The following is a 15,439-nucleotide window of genomic DNA, read 5'->3' on the forward strand; positions in this document are numbered from 1 at the left end:
AAGCACTGTGCTAAGTGCTAGGGATGCAAAAGAGAGGCAAGTCAGTCCTCGCCCTCAAGGAACTCGCAATCTAATGGGGAGACTATATGTAAACAAATATATGCAAACAAGCTACATAAAGGAGAAATAGGAAATAATTAACAGGGGGAAGCACTAGAATTAAGACGGGTGGGAAAGGCTTTCTGTAAAAGATGGCATTTTAGATGGGACTTAAAGGGAGTCAGAGAATTTAGTACTTGGAGTTGAGGAGGGAAAGCATTATAGGCATGGAGAACAGCCAGAGAAAATGCCCAGTCAAGAGATAGAATATCTAGTTTGTGGTACAGTCAGGAGACCAGTGTTATTAGATTGAAAAGTGTGTGGTAAAGAAATAAAGTGTAAGAAGATTGGAGATGGTGGTGGCAGGGGGTAGTCTAAGTTATGAACGGATGGGAATGAAAAAGGATTTTATATTTCATCCTAGAAGTGATAGGGAGCCACTGGAGTTTACTGAGTAGGGGCAGAGTGACATGATTGGACCTTTGGTTTAGGAAAATTACTTTGATGGCTGAATGGAGGATGGATTGGAGTGGGGAGGGATTTGAGGCAGATTTGATCCAACAGCAGGATACACTATAGGTGTCGTGATAAGGACCTGCACCAGCGTGGCAGCAATGTCAGAGGAAAGAAGGGGGTGTACTAAACAGATGCTAAAAAGGAGGAATTAACAGGCCTTGGCAACAGATTAGATATAGGTGGTAGATGAGAGGTAGAGAGGAGTCTGGGATGATTCCTTGGTTGTGAGCCTGAGGAGAACGGACATATATTTCTCAACATGGCAGAGGGACAGAGCAGACTGCTATGTACATTGTCACATTCAGTCACCTTAGTATTGGGTGGTTTGATTTGTTTACGTTGTTTCCAAAGTGGATTCAATCTGGAGGGCGAAGAGTTTATATCTCCTCCTCATCCCTTAATTGATTTTAGTGTAAAGATAAAAGATACCAACAAGCTATTCAAAAGAAATAATATCATGGTTGTAATCCTTTAAACCCTTGTTTCTCCTCTTAGTGGGCAAGCTTAGACTGTTACATGATAAAACAATCTAGAAAAATCACATGATTCCTTGATTTCCCTCAAGATGTCTCAGTTGTTCAACTCTAAAATAAGGGAGCTAAAACTAATAACCTTTAAAGGTTCTTTTTAGCTCTGTCAAGTCACAGGAGCAAAAAGAGACAAGTAATTACTGACAATCAGCCATAATGTGCCAGAGATATATGGGACCTTTGACTATTTGACTATTGTGGTTTCCCACTACATTGTTATAGTAGGACAATAATAAATTCATTTGGCATTCCCTGAAGACAACTGTCTGGCTCTGTGATCTACTGCACTATTTTATGAGCAACTCATTAATTGTTACAAATAGAATTACAGAATGCTGGAACTAAGAAGGACCTCAGACATCTTTTTCTAGGCTATACACTCCATAAAGGTAAGGACCATGCACAGTATCCTGAGCAGAATATCCTGTATATGATAAGCACTTAAATATCTCCTGACTCGTGACTGAACTAGAAATCAGTTTAATACCTTTTTGTAGGCCAGGAAACTGAGGCCCAGGAAGGTAAAGTGGACTAATTGGGGGTAGAACCAGGACTACTGATCTTGCCAGACTTCTGGGCTCCTACTATTTTACTCTTTCTACTATGCTATCCTCCCTATATAATATACCAAAGGAATTAAACCTAGGCAGAACTAGAAAGAACTTTAGCGATCATCTTGCCTAATCTTAGATATGAGAAAACTAGGTTTCAAAGAAGGAAACATATTTGTACAAAATTTACCATCTGGATCATCAGAGAAAAAGAGAGAAAATTGTGAGCAGGAAGACACTAATTCAATTATATTTAGGTTAATTGTCCAGTTACTCTAGAATAGCTATGACTTAACATGATCAATGATTTTACCTGCAGAACTTGGGAAGAAAGTGACAAAATTGCTACAGCTTTTGTAACAAACAAAGACATCTAGATTTTTGACATTGCTACTGATTTGTTGGTCCATTTAGTCTGCCTAGGCCTCAGTTTTCTCACTTATAAAATGCACATGACAATGAGATGTCAAACTATTAATAACCATAGGAAATAGCTAATAATTAAAGCCATGAAAAGTAAAACTATTATGAAGGTTCATAGGATACTCAGTAAATTGGCAAAAATGAAATAAGTGGAAATAACTACATGTAACAGAACATTATCACATAGAAAGAAATGTCAAATATGAGGAATTCAGGAAAACAAAAAATATTTATATGAACTGATGCACATTAAAGGAAGAATAACTAGGAAAATAACACGCACAATGACAACAATGCAGACAGAAAAATGTAAATCATATAAACAATAATAATAAAAAAATGAAACTGAATGCTAAGAAAAATGAGGCAAAAATTTAAAGCTGTTACATAAACAATCCGATACAGTTAAGATTAGAAGGAAAATTCTTAACTGGAAAAAATGTCTGCAGGAAATTTACCTGAAAAAGATCTTATTTCCAAGATACACACTTGTAATGGTAATTTAAATGGGAAGATTTTTGCCATTCATTAATAGGCCCATGTGAACTGCAAGGGCCACAGGGAAGTCTGAGTCACATGGAACTTCTGATGGGAGGATTTTGCTGAAAGGGTGGAACAGGAAGAGGTGGAGCTGGAACAGAGCTGGGAGGAAGTTAGTCATGAGAGGCGTCAGAACTGAAGGACGCAGGTAAACCCACAGATGGCTGTGAAACAATGGTATTTTGCTTGAGAGAAGCCTGTTTGTGATTTGTTTAAGGGAGCTGGTTTGTGGGAAGCCAAGCAGGGGAAAGGCTTGGGGATGGTGTTGCCCTCTGCGTTGTTATTATGTATAGATGTCTTTGTTACTATGATGGATTTGGCTTTCTGGTGTCTGAATAAATGTTTTGGTTCTGTCTTCCATGTGGAAGTCTGTTGTATTTCGTGATTCAGAATTGAACTGGAAATTCATCGCCACCATGGGCACTATGAATATTGCGTTGATGCTACAATACTCTAATGTTCTACATATCCCATCAGATTTGTACAGCTGATGAGAAACGAAAATGACAAACGTTAGAGGTGATACTAGAAAATAGGCACGGTGATATCTTTTTGGTAAAGCTATAGTCCAGTCATTCAGGAAAGCAAATTGGAATAAAGACATGAACCTGCAAAAACTCTTTGATCCAGCCATACCACTGCTAGGCTTCTACCGCAAAGAAATCAAAAAAAGAGAAAAACATTTAACAATATTTGTAGCAACTTTTTTAATGTAATGGTAATGACCTGGAAATCAAGGGAGTGGCTGTCAACTCAGGAATGCCTGAATAAATTATGGTATATGAATGTGATAGAATGTTATTGTGTTATAAGAAATAAAGAAATGGTTTCAGAGAAATCTGTATGAACTGTTGCAGACTGAACTGAACAGAATCAGGAGAACAACCTACATGAAAAGATCAATACTGTAAAAAAAATAATTCTGAGGAGGGAGAACCAAGATGGCTGAGTAGAAAGAAGAAACATAGCAAACTCCCAACCCCAAACTCCTCTGAACAGATCTACAGGAATACATTGGATCAAATCCTGATGAGGAAATCCAAGAAAAAAGTCACAGTGAGTCACTTTTCCACATGAGATAATGAGATCTGCAGGCAATGGGGATGGGGCCTGGCCAAGACCTATCTCTGTGGAGAACTGTGGTACAAGGAAGAAGCTGTACACAGAGGCAAGAGGAGGTCCATACCCATACTGAAGCATCAGCCATGGGAAGGAAAAAGTGCCAACTGGCAGTTTTGTTGTTCTCTACCCAATTCTGTTCACAGATCCAAGTCAGAATGAGAAGGGGAACCGTCCCTGGGGGTGAGGTGGGGATAGAAGCAGTAGAAATCCCTAGGTTATGTATGGCGGTAGACTTAGAGGGAAGGCGCTAACATTCAGCTTCATTTTATTTTTAGTTCCTTATTTTCTATTCTCTCTCTCCTCCCTCCCTCTCTCACATTTAGAAAGCAAGAAAAACAAAATCTCTAATACAAACAGATTGTGATAGGATCAGTGCTTTCCCAGCACAGCTTCCCTGACCCTGATCCACCTTCCTCAGCCCATGCAACCTGACTTGTCCTAGATTCCCAGATGCAGCTTCCTGGAGGAAATTTTCATGAAGGCATGTGTAGTCACTGACTTTCAGACCTGGTGGATGCCTAGGACCATGAGAATTGCTATAACATAATTAATAAGTGACTCACCACATGATTTTCCAAATAGAGATGAGAGGGGCTACATCCAGATGCTAAGTGTCACTGTATCTTTGCTACATATCCTTGCTGTATTAGGGCAAAGCAAATCTCCTTTGTTAAATGTTCAGTAAAGTACGAGTACTTAATTTTGTTTCAACAATGAACTTGAATTAAGAGGGTGCTGGCTTTAGAACTGTGCTTACAATATATCTACATGATGAATTCAGCGTATACCCCAAGAATGTTGGGATTCCACTTGAAATGAAGAGGAATAGACATGTGGATTCTATTGTCCTGAAAGAGTTCACTTGGACAGTCTCCAACTTAAAAGCATTTCTTGGGGTGACGCACCAAGGCAGGTCTGCTTCCCGTAAGGCAGAAGCTCAACAGGCACTACTCCATGTAAAGACTCAGTAGGCCCTCCTCTCCTGTGGGGGTCAGAACATAGGTGGCAGGCCCTGCTTCCCATAGGAGGCAAATGTGGCCCTGCTCCCCAATGGGAGGCAGAGTGATTACTGGGGTTAGGTATCTAGTCTATATAGTCTGAGGGGATAAGTGGAAGGGGAGGAGGGGAAGGCCTGGCTCTAGAATGCCAGGAATATCAGGTAATCTGGAAGTGCCTTTGTCATACAAGGGGAGGGGAGGTTAATTAAGTGTAGTTTGTGAAAGCACACAGGTAAGTCCACAGTTGGGGGCTACAATGCATAGTCTTCTTTGATCACTTTTCTGGCTGGTCACACCCTGTATCTTATCGCATCTCTCATAGCCTGCATCCTGCTTGCTCCTGCAGCACTTCTGTCTGCCTCATCTCATCATATAGTTAAGCAAAACAAATTCCAACATTGACCATGTTAAAAAAAAAAAAGCAAGGTGAGAAAGATTCTGGGAAGATGGTAGAATAAGACAGGAAATACCAAAATTCTCCCACAAACAAAATAAAATATCACCTCAAAGAGAACTTTGAGCAGCAGAAACAATAAACAGTCAGAGTTCAGCAGTTGTTCTTTTAAGACAACTTTAAGACACCTTAGGAAAAATATGACTTCTAGGAGTGGAGTTTGGCCCACTGAAGCTTAAACACCTCCAGGATGACTCCTTGAAATCAACAAACCAGCCCAAGGGGCAGCTGGTGCGGGTGGGGCACAGTGGAAGGCTTTGCCTGAGGAATTTCCACCTTACAGATGCAGTCAGACATTGGAGTAGGGGAGGAATGAAAGACTATCTGCTGTCCCAGGACACCAGACCCAGTTGTGCTGAACAGATGCAGTCCTGGAATGTGGTTATGGGTGAGGAGCAGCCAGCACATGCCTGGTGAGTGTGGTAGCAGAGAGGCAAGGACCTTGCTGGCTGTGGGCCCTTGCATAAGAGTGGAGTCCCTGGTTTTGATTCCAGGGCAGAAGGGTGAGCTAAAGTTTGCTGCCATAGGAGGGACTGAAGAGAGCAAGAATGTTTCCAGTTATGGCATGGCTGGGAGCCCTAACTGTGGGGTGGAGAGGAGTATCAGGACACCAGACAGTTGAGAAAGCAGTAGTATGAAAAACCTGAAGCCTGAGGCATCATTACCCACAAACAGGACTAGAACCTGACTATAAAAATAAGCCTACTGGGATAAAAATGAGTAAACAAAAGAGAAAGAATCCAACCATAGATAAATATAGGGGATAGAGAAGAAGACATTGAGGTTTAAAAAGCCACTTCTACCTCAATGGTCACAAGCCCAAAAAGAGTTCTTGGAAAAGTTTACAAAAGACTTTAAAAACTAAATAAGAGAAGTTAAGGAAAAATTAGGGGAAAAAATAAGAGCAATTCAAGAAAACAAAGAAAACTATGAAAAGTCAACCAACTGGAAAAAGAGATCCAAAAATTTAAGGAAGAAAATAACTCCATAAAGCTAGAATTGGACAAAGAGAATGATGATATAAGACACCAAGAAGTAATTTTTTAAAATCAAAAAAATTTTAAAAAGAAGAGAATGTGAAACACCTCATTAGAAAAACAACTGATGTAAAGGCTAGATGAAGGAGAGACAATATAAGAATTGTTGGATTAGCAGAAAGTTAGGATAAAAAAGAATCTAGATACAATATTATATGAAATTATTAAGGGAAATTGCCCTGAAGTTCTAGAACAAGAGGGTAAAATAAAAATAGAAAAAAAACCCTCAATCACCACCTTAAAGAGATCCCAAGATGAAAACTCATAGGAACATCACAGTCAAGTTTTAAAGCTCCCAGGTTAAGGAGAAAATACAACAAGCAACAAGAAAAAAACAATTTAAATATTAGAGAGCTATAGTCAGGATAACACAAAACTACATTAAAAGATGGAAGGGCTTGGAACATTATATTTCAAAGAGCAAAGGAGCCAGGTTTATTTACAATCAAGAATAACTCACCCAACAAAGCTGAGTATATTCCTAAATTTAAAAAAAAATAAATTGAAAGACTTTCAGGTATTTGTGATAAAAAATATCAGAACTCAATGGAAAATTTGACATATAAGATCCAGGAGAAACATAAGCTAAACCTTAAAGATCAATTATAAGGTATTCATTAAGGTCAAACTATTCACTTCTTAAATAGGAAAATGTTATTTGTACTTTTAAGAACATTATCATTACTTGGGTAGTTTGAAAGAGCATACACAGAAAGCTTGGGGTTGAAATGAATATGATGGAACGATTTTAAAAAATAAAATTAGGTAAAGAAAGGTAAAATGGAGCAACTACCTCATACAATTCCAGTGAATGGAAGAATTATTACAGTGGAAGAAGGCGGCATGGAGGGCTAGTAGTGCTGGGACCTGATTCTAATCAGTATAAAATTCTTCTAAATTTATAAAGAAATAGATAGGTGAGGGGACAGGATAAGAGAGGGACTGTTAGAAGGGTGTGGAAATCCAGAAGTAGGTGATTGGGGTGGGGGTGGAGAGAGTTAATGAGTGAGAGATCCTTAGAGGAGTGTAGATTAAGGAATAGAAGGCTAAGTAGAAAGGATAAGGGAGGGATTCTTTTTAAAGGGTGTGGATTAGGAAGGTAGTAGTTATAAGCAAATCAGATGTGTGAGGAGCGAATAGTATAAAAATAGAGGGTGAGGACAATAGTGAAGCAAAATAGGATGGAGGGAAATACACAACTAGTAGTTAGAACTTTGAATATAAATGAGATGAGCTCATGCATAAAACAGAAGAGGATGGCAGAATGGATTGAAAATCAGAATCCAACACTATGTTTTAAAAGCAAAAATTACATACAGAAGAAAAATAAAGGGCTAGACAGAACTGATGAACAGAAACATGTATAGTATGGTTTTACATACACATACATATATGTATACATATATATACACACATTTGTATCTAATGGTAGTCTTTAGAATGGGGTGGGGAGGGTGAAAAAAATAAAAAGTACACTGCAGAGAACAAAAGAAAACTCAGAAGGAAGCAGAGAAAAGCAGGATAGTTTTAAAAATGATGTGCAGTAAAACAATGTGAAATGGAAATTCATGGTTTTATACTGACTCCTCTTTTTATGTTGTGCTGTGTACATGAAAATGTTCTTTTCCTTTTTTTTGTCTTTTTGTATTTAAGTTCAAAATGAATAAAAAAATTTTTTTTAAATCTCTGAGTTCATCACATCTCCCTAAGTAGATGGGTTGCATGTTTCATTGTGAGTCCTCTGGAATTCTGACCGCTCATTGTATTGATCAGAGTTCCTATGTGTTTGAAAGCTGTCTTTACAACATTGTTATTATATATGTTGTTCCCTTCACTTTGCATCAGTTCAAGTTTTGCCCAGTTCTTTTTACCTTTGCTTACAAAACAACAGTATTCCATCATTCATATATACACTATTTTGTTCAGCCAATATCCAATTGAAGAATCTTCAGTCTCCAATTATTTCGCACTACAAAAGGAGGTCCAGCAAATGTTTTTGTATATGTGGGACCTTTTCATTTTTCTCTGTTCTCCTTGGGGTTTATTAGTAGCAGCATTGTTGGGTGAAAGGGAACGTACAATTTAATAGCTTTTTGAACACACAAGTCAAACTTCAACTTCTGAAGTGATAATGTTCCTAGAAAATGATGGGAAAGTAAAAAACACAAATGTTGACACACTGAACCTATGGGAAACAGGAAGTCAAATTTCTGTGACCGCTAAAAATTGTAATCTGTCACTGGTGATTGCTGAAAACATATTTTTCTACATATAATTCTTTATAACAAAACATCAATTCTGACAATATGAGCTTTTCCTAATATAGCAGCCATGAAGCAGCCCAACAAATGCAGAAGAAGCAACATTGGATTGACTAATAAAAAACCAAAACTTATGAAAGTTAAACTCATGAATGTTGAGGACTGACCATAGTTTCAGATTTTGCTTTCCAGGATGGCTCAATTCATAGTTCTTGGTTTTATTAATTCCATGGTTTTTTGCAGGTTGTTAGATTGGAGTTGTCTTATTTTGTCATTTTCATTTCTGTTAATCTCCTTTGTTTATGATTTTTATTTTGGTGTTAAATTGGTGGTTTAAAATTTGGTTTTCTAGTTTTGTTGATTTGCTCTTTCTCTCTTTTATTGATTAAAGACTTTATAGAGATTATAAAAAAATTTCCCCTAAAAAACTGCTTTTGCTGCATCCCACAAGTTTTGCTGTGTTTGGGTACAGAAATTTCAACAACCTCATTATTATCATTATCTTTAGTGAAATGATTGTTTCTATGATTTGACACATTCATTCTTTAGCATTGTTGTTTCTTTCTAATTATTTTTTAATCTTTGTTTCAAACACCCTTTATTGAACATAATTTTATTTCATTGCAGTAAGAAAAAGATGCATTTAATATTTCCACTTTTCTGCATTTGTGTGTGAAGTTTTTAAGCCCTAACACATAAGCAATTTTTGTGAAGTTGTCATGCACAACTCAGAAATAGGCTTTTCCCATTTTTTTCCCATTCAATATTTTCTAGAGGTTTACCATATCTAATTTTTCTAAAATTCTATTCATCTCCTAAATTTCTTTCATTTATTTTTTTTTGGCTAGATTTATCTAAGAGGGGGGTAAACTGCAGCCCTCCACTATTGAAGTCTTACTTTCTATTTCTTCAAGTAACTCATTTAACTCTTTCTTTAAGAATTTAGACGGTATGTCAATTGGTGCATATGTTTAGTATGACACGTTCTTTTTAGAAAAATGTAGCTTTTCTAAAGCTGAACTCTTTTAAGTCTATTTTTGTTGTTGCTTTGTCTGAGATCATGATTTCTACCCCTGACTTTTGTTACTTCAGCTGAAGTATCACTGATTCTACTTCAGTTCCTTATTTTAACTCTGTGTGTATCTTTCCATTTCAAATATATTTCTTGTAACCATGATATTGTTGAATTCTGGTTTCTAATTCATTCTGTTATTCTCTTTTGTTTTATGAGTAATTTGATCTTGTTCAAAGGTACAGTTAATTTAATTTTGGATTTCACTCCACCCTATTTTCTTATACTTTCCCATCTTTTTTTCCCTATTCTCTCATTAATAGTTTGTTTTGTCTAATTAATACTAATCCCTCCTTTAGTTGACCTCTCTTTTATTCTCCCCTTTCTCTTACACTCTTTTCCTCATTTGCCTTTTGAGTGAAATGTATTTCTATACCCCCAAGGTGTATGTGTATTCTTCTCTTTTTTGACCAAATAAGAGTGAAGTTTAAGTGTTGCCACTCCCACCTCTCTTTCTGTGTTTGTATAGACTTCTACATGTATACCCCTATTATGTGAAAAAAAAAATTCCCCATCCTTTTCTCTTCCCTACCCTCTCCCTAATATATTCCTCTTTCCCTCCCTTTCCATTCTTCTGTTAAGATAAACATAACATAATCTCTTCTAAACCTTCTAATTAAACTACTGTTATGATGCCTGATGATAGATTTCTAAGAAGATACATGTATTATCTGCCAATAGTACAATGTAAACAGTTTAACCTTGTTTGTCTCCTCTTTTCTTGTTCAAGTTTTCCTTTTTAGGCTTCTCATGACTGATATGTTTATATTTCAAACCTTTTATAAATTTCTGGTTTTTTCAAAATCTTCTATTTCATTAAAGATTCATTTTTTTCCACTTCAGGAGTTTGCTGGTTAAGTTATTCTTGGCTGTAAGCCTAGACCTTAAAGCCTTCTAGAATATCACATGCCAAGCTCTGTTAGAATAATGGACATTAAATTCTGTGTAATCTTGACTGCTGTTCCTTGGTACTTATCTCTTTCTTTCTAGTGACTTGCAGTATTTTTTTTCTTTGAACTGGAAGTTTTAGATATTGGCTATTTTGCTCCTGGGCAATTTAATTTTGGCATTTCTTTTAGGTATTGATCAGTGGATTCTTTTCATTTTTCCTTTGCTTTCGGATTCAAAAAGATCTGGGCAGTTTCCTTTTATAATTTCTTGAAATATGATGTCTACACTTTCTTTTTGGCCATCATTCAGGTACTCCAACAATTCTTAAATGACATCTACTTGATCTGTGGCCCAAGTCACTTGTCTTTCCTATGAGAGACTTTTCAATTTTTTTGTCATTCTTTTGATTATACTTAAAGCTTTTGTATCTTTTGTTTCAAGCTATTAATTCTCTTTCTGTATCTTTCTTCCACAATTTTTTGTGATTTTTAAAATATTTTCCTAGCATGCATGTACTGTAAAAAACAGTCAAATAGATAATGGGGAAATAACCTGAGATAATGGCTAGCTTTGCTTAATATCTTATGAAATTTTTATGAATAAATCAAGTATAATTGTTAAGAAAATATGTATTAAAGTTGGTCCAAGTGGAATAAATGTTTTATGAATGGACTTTAAAAAAGAGAAATGACCAATGTAAAAATAAAAGCCACCAATGTCATTATTTTTCAAGATGGAAAGAAACTGCCAATAGGTAATTATTATGAAGAAGATATACAAGAGATGTAGAAATGCTCCTACATTGTAGAAGTTTTGAAGTAACAGTTAATGATAAAAAGACATATACTATAAATATTACCTAATCTCAGTTGGATCCTAATTCAGCATGATAATTTTTTATTTCTCCTTGATTAACTATTATGCTCACCTCAATAGTTGTTCCAAAACTTCTTCCCACAAGCTCCCCTAAACTTTTCCTATCTTTTAGCAGATGACCTCACCTTCTACTTCACTGGGAAATTATGTCCATCCATCATAAATGCTTTAATATTCCCTACTATATTGCCTCAAAACTAGCTATACATCTTCATCTGCCCCTCCCCCAAAGTCCTTGCTTTGTTTCACTAGAGAAATAGGCTGCCTTTCTTCATGTCCAAGTCAATCACTCACTGGTATCCTTAATCTCATTTCCCCCAGGAGCTTACTGCAGCAATCAATCCAGTTTTCAGTAAATATAGAACTTTGCACATCTTGGATTATCATCCAAACTGACATTTGGGATACTGACCTGGGCAGGCAGAGGCAAGCATAGGTAAGGAATGTTCTTCTTGCTTCTGCTGGCGATATCGATGTATAAATTCTTTCTGACTTTCCAGGATACTGAAATCAACAGCTATTGTTGAATCAAATACATAATGTACACCTGAAGGAAAATAAAACATTACTTTCAATTACTTCTAGGACACACTGTCACTATTGTTGCTCAAGTAATTTTTATCAAGTTCACCCATTAGAATCTCTTTAAAATGTTTAACCACTTAAATTGCAGGCAGGCTGTCAAGCTCCCCCAAACCAACTACAGTAAAACTCTAAAGTTCATAATGAGACTGAATAATGACCAAGAAATCCAATAAGAAAGCACAGTGAATTTTTTCACCCTAGAGCTGCACAAAAAAGTCAGTTGAAAGTCCATGTCTAATAGGAAAGCTGCCTCTTATGTCCCACTCCAAGTGAAGCTATCCCTTGCATGACACAATAATTTTCATACCTCAGGTTCATTTTGTGTAACTTCCTTTGTGAACCTTAAAGATAACAGAGTTTTAAAGAGTTCGTTGTTTCTTCTCTCCCATTAGGATATCAACAATTCAACAACATTTATTCCCTTTCATTTCCTCTAATGGATTTACATTTCTAGTTTCTCTTAACTCCTATTTCTGTGTTTCAAAGGTTCTGCTCAGCTCTGGTCTTTTCATAAAAATTGCTTGAAAGTCCTCTACTGCATTGAAGGTCCATGCCACTGCTACCCCCTGCCCCAGAGGGCACTTTGTCTTTCAGGCTAAATCTTTGTCTGCTGCCTTTGGGAATATTATATTCTAAGATTTTCTCTGCTTTAGATATTTGCAGCATAGTTTTTTTGTGATCCTGATTGTGGTTCCTTGGTATTAAAACTTTTTCTTTCTGACTCTTTACAATACATTTTCTTTCAAGGTCTGGATTTTTGCTATGACACAAGTGTTTTCAATCTGGGATTTCTTTCAGTTGGTTACCAGTCTATTTTATTTTTCAATTTTGTGTCTGATTCTAATGTTTGGATGATTTTCTTTTATGGTTTTTTGAAATATGTTATCCAGATTTTTTGGTCATGTTTTTTAGGGATGGTTTTTAAAATTATTTTTCTTTGATCTGTCTTTTGTCAAGTTGTTTTTGATAGCAGATACCTTATACTTAGGGGCAGCTAGGTGGCACAGTGGATAGAACGCTGGGCCTGGAAGCAGGAAGAATCATCTTCTTGAGTTCAAGTCTGGCCTCAGATACTTACCAGCTATGTGACCCTGGGCAAGTCACTTAACTGTTTGTCTCAGTTTCCTAATCTGTAAAATGAACCAGGGAAGGAAATGGCAAACTACTCCAGTATCTTTGCCAAAAAAAAACTCAACTGGGGTCACTAACAGTCAGATATGACTGAAACAACTGAATAACAACAAACCTTATACTTCCATATTTTAAATCTTGATTCCCCTCCCCCCACCAATAATTTTTTTCCAAAATTACAAATTTCTATCTTCTCTCTTTTACTTTTGAGAGAGTCAGCTACTGGGGCAAGGTTTTCCATCTTCTTTTTTCTTTCCATTTTTTATCTTCTATAGCTTATTTCATTGGATTACTCTCTTCTTGTGGATTTACCTCTTAACAAACAGAATTTCTTCACTGTGCTCACACTTTTCTTTTTTTACTCTTCTCCAGGGCCAAGCTCTACCCCTTATTCTCTTTGATGGAATGGTGAATCTCTGTTTGATCCTGTTCTTATTTCTGTTGCTCTTGCAGCAGAAAGGCTTCCACCTCCCCTTTCATATCTGTGCTCAGAGTGTTAGCAGGTTTCAGGCCTTCCTAGAACATCTCTAATTAGAGCTTCAGGTCCTTTGCAGGGTTGCTGGTCTGAAGGCCACTGGCTTCCAGCTCTCCTAGGGTAATATTCTACATTTAATCACCAGCTCTCAGAAAAAAAAATAGGCACAATGCATTTTTAAGTTTAATCTACTATTAACATTTTCTCCATCACTTTCTTAAGTCTTAGACAATTCTCAAAACAATAAATTAAACCACAGCTTGTTGGCTGATTTCCAAGGTATAAAAGCTCACATTGAAAATTTAACAATTGGCTTTCTGGGAGTTGGTACAAGGTATATCCAGCAAATCACTGTCATGGGGTATCCCTGGCCAGAGTCCTGAGAGCTTCCAGGCCCTCAAAAATGTCCCTTTTCAGAGCACAGGTTTCAGATCTCTTCATCTAAGTTTGCTCTAGCTTCCTGAAAGAACTCCTTTCTCTGTGCTTCCTATCTTTTTGTGCAGACCTGGGCTAAAAAGAGATTCTTGACGTTGTTTCTCTTGGAATTTCCTGATCATTATTCAATATTATAAATATAACCCTTTGTTATATCTGTTGATCTTTGTTGGAGAAATTGTAGGAGAGATGACTCCTTTACAACCTTTCTGTTTGCCATTTTAATCACAAGAACCCCCACTGATACAACCTATTACACTGCACTCAAATCATTAGTAATTTCACTTCTTTGCTCTAGGGAGAACAATGAAGCATAATACGGGCAGTGCAGACCACTACAGTAACAATAACAAAATCCAACCTGTGAATATGAGAAAATAAATAAAGCCAGTTTAACAATTAGGTTTTAATTTCAAACACTGAAAAAACTTAGCTCATTTTTATTAGCTAGGAGAGGAAGAGCTGAACAGTGCTACTTACATAGTTTAAGCATATGAGGATCTGGTGTCCATGCTCCTTACCTACTCTCCTGCCATTTAAAAGAATGTCTAAGAGAAGAAGGAAGTAAAACACAGTGCTATCTCTAAGTAATACTGTAGGCTTAGTGTGTGTGTGTGTGTGTGTGTGTGTGTGTGTGTGTGTGTGTGTATACACATGGAGAATTATGACAAAGAGGCTAAAGGATAAAGATTATAATTAAAATGCCAAATGCAGCTTATCTTCCTCCTCAAAAACTATAATTGTGAAAACCAACTTACCAAGACTTTTTAGGAAACCACAGAGCCTTTTGGATGCAGCAGTTACACTGAGATTGAACTTGGCAGCAAAATAAGGCAAAGACTGAGGGCATATAGACACTGCCAACACTTTGTGGGCTGAAGTGTCACATTTCTAAATACAAAAAAAAAATAGACAAAATATAAATAAGTGTCCTATATTTATGTAAAATGTCTTTGCAAAGAGCTTCAAGAATGTTTCAGACTACCTAACTGAGAAACCAAGTCCTGTTATTTCCACTTTTCAAAAGAAAAAAGTGAGTCAGTGAAGTTGAATGACTTGTTCAAAACATCACATGATGAGTTAGTGGAAGAACTGGGAAAAGAACCTACACCCAAAGTGTCAACCAACAACTGGCAATGCCACACATCAACCCAAAAGTTTCATGAATATGCTGGCTTTATTTTTTATAGTGTTTCCATGCTGTGGACACACAGTCGTTTCTTTTTTAAAAAATTGAATTTATTTATTTTTAATTTTCAACATTTACTTCCATAAGATTTTGAGTTCCAAATTTTCTCATCTCTCCCCTCCCTCCACGCCAAGAGGGTATGTAATTTGATATAGGCTCTCCACATACATTCATATTAAACCTATTTTCACATTAATCATGTTGTAAAGAAGACTAGAAACCACGAGAAAGAAGAAATAAAAATAAAACAGAGGGCAAATAATATGCTTCATTCTGCTTTCAGACTCCACAGTTCTTTTTCTGGACGTAGACCA

General features: G+C 36.6%; 1 protein-coding gene across 4 annotated transcripts in view; it reads right to left on the minus strand.

Annotated features, from left to right (window-relative positions):
- The window catches only part of NARF (nuclear prelamin A recognition factor), a 131,218-nt gene that overhangs the window by 80,126 nt on the left and 35,653 nt on the right, over positions 1-15,439 (minus strand). For all 4 annotated transcript variants that reach the window (XM_072640911.1, XM_072640912.1, XM_072640909.1 and 1 more), the window contains exons 5-6: positions 14,695-14,827; positions 11,723-11,857 (exon numbers count right to left, since the gene is read on the minus strand). In XM_072640911.1, coding sequence (XP_072497012.1) covers positions 11,723-11,857; positions 14,695-14,827 — 268 coding nt within the window. The remainder of the gene's footprint in view (positions 1-11,722; positions 11,858-14,694; positions 14,828-15,439) is intronic.

Source organism: Notamacropus eugenii, chromosome 2 (assembly GCF_028372415.1).
Source record: "Notamacropus eugenii isolate mMacEug1 chromosome 2, mMacEug1.pri_v2, whole genome shotgun sequence".
NCBI classification, from domain to species: domain Eukaryota; kingdom Metazoa; phylum Chordata; class Mammalia; order Diprotodontia; family Macropodidae; genus Notamacropus; species Notamacropus eugenii.